Source organism: Octopus bimaculoides, chromosome 2 (genome assembly GCF_001194135.2).
Source record: "Octopus bimaculoides isolate UCB-OBI-ISO-001 chromosome 2, ASM119413v2, whole genome shotgun sequence".
Classification (NCBI taxonomy): Eukaryota; Metazoa; Mollusca; class Cephalopoda; order Octopoda; family Octopodidae; genus Octopus; species Octopus bimaculoides.
The window spans coordinates 26,890,923-26,892,109 of record NC_068982.1 but is presented as its reverse complement, the minus strand read 5'-3'; the positions used below and the strand labels follow the sequence as shown (position 1 = coordinate 26,892,109).

The following is a 1,187-nucleotide window of genomic DNA, read 5'->3' as shown; positions in this document are numbered from 1 at the left end:
TAAAAATAAAAATAAAAAAGTGCAGCCGCCCTAAATATATATAAACCAAATATTTCAATTCATTTTGTTGGTTTCTTAATTTGTTAGAATGTCTAGTTTCTTCGCTTTTGCTTTTCACGTTTATTTATTTATTTGTGGTTTGTTTGTGGGTGACTGCTACGAAAGGAGAACAGAAAAACAAACCAGTGAAGCAAATAAATACTTAGAAAGAATTTATTTTTTCCTACTAATTATTATGTTTACCAATATTCTTTGTGAGACATCTAATAAATAAATAAATAAATAAATAAATAAATAAATGAATGAATAAAGAAATAAAAGAATGAAAAGAGGAAAACAAAAACTAAACAAGCATCAAATCTTGCTTTATTTTCTGTAAAACACAAGAACGGCGCAAAATATTTTCGGTTTCTTAATTTTCAATAAAAGAAAGACAAATAAATAAATAAATAAATAAATAAATAAATACGAGTATAAATAAGTAAATAAATAGTGGTCATCCCTTATACACGTGTAAGTCAATGAATAAGTAAATAAACTTAACCAGCTAAATGAATAAATAGATAAACTATTTCCTACCTGCTGATGTTGTACAGGGGGCATCGCAATACGTATATATATATATATATATATATATATAAACACACACACATATATTATATATACATAGTGAATAGAAATGAATTTTTCACTTGTCAGCTTCGCCTGGCATCACATATACCACTTCGTAGAAACCTCTCTCTCTCGGTCTCTCTCTGTCTCACTAGCTCTCTTACGTTCCTCTCAAATCACACATCTCCTTCTCTCACTTCCCCCCTTGTTTCTCATTCACAAACGTTCCCTATTTCATCCCCCGCCACCACTTAGTTATCCATAAGGTGGTGAGCTGGCAGGGCTCGTTAACACTCCGGATAAGACGCTTGGCGTTATTTCCTCAGTTTTTTACGTTCCGAGTTCAAATCCTGTCACGGTCGATGTTATCGTTCAGCCTTTCGAGGTGGATAAAGTAAGTATCCGTCAAGTACTGAGGTCAATGCAATAATGCACTTTCTCCTCCTCCTTGAAAATTGCTGACCCTGTGCCAAAATTTGAAAGTATTGTTTATTTATCCAAAATATACTTGCCGCACATGCACACACACACACACACACACACACACACACACACACACACACACACACACACAC

The 1,187-nt window shown here is 33.3% G+C and overlaps 1 protein-coding gene across 1 annotated transcript in view; it reads right to left on the bottom strand.

The window, feature by feature from the left end:
• The window catches only part of LOC106868784 (uncharacterized), a 50,582-nt gene extending 49,485 nt beyond the window's left edge, over positions 1-1,097 (bottom strand). The window contains exon 1 of the mRNA XM_014914205.2: positions 580-1,097. Within this exon, the coding sequence (XP_014769691.1) occupies positions 580-603 (24 nt within the window). The 5' untranslated portion in view covers positions 604-1,097. The remainder of the gene's footprint in view (positions 1-579) is intronic.
• Positions 1,098-1,187: the final 90 nt, after the last annotated feature.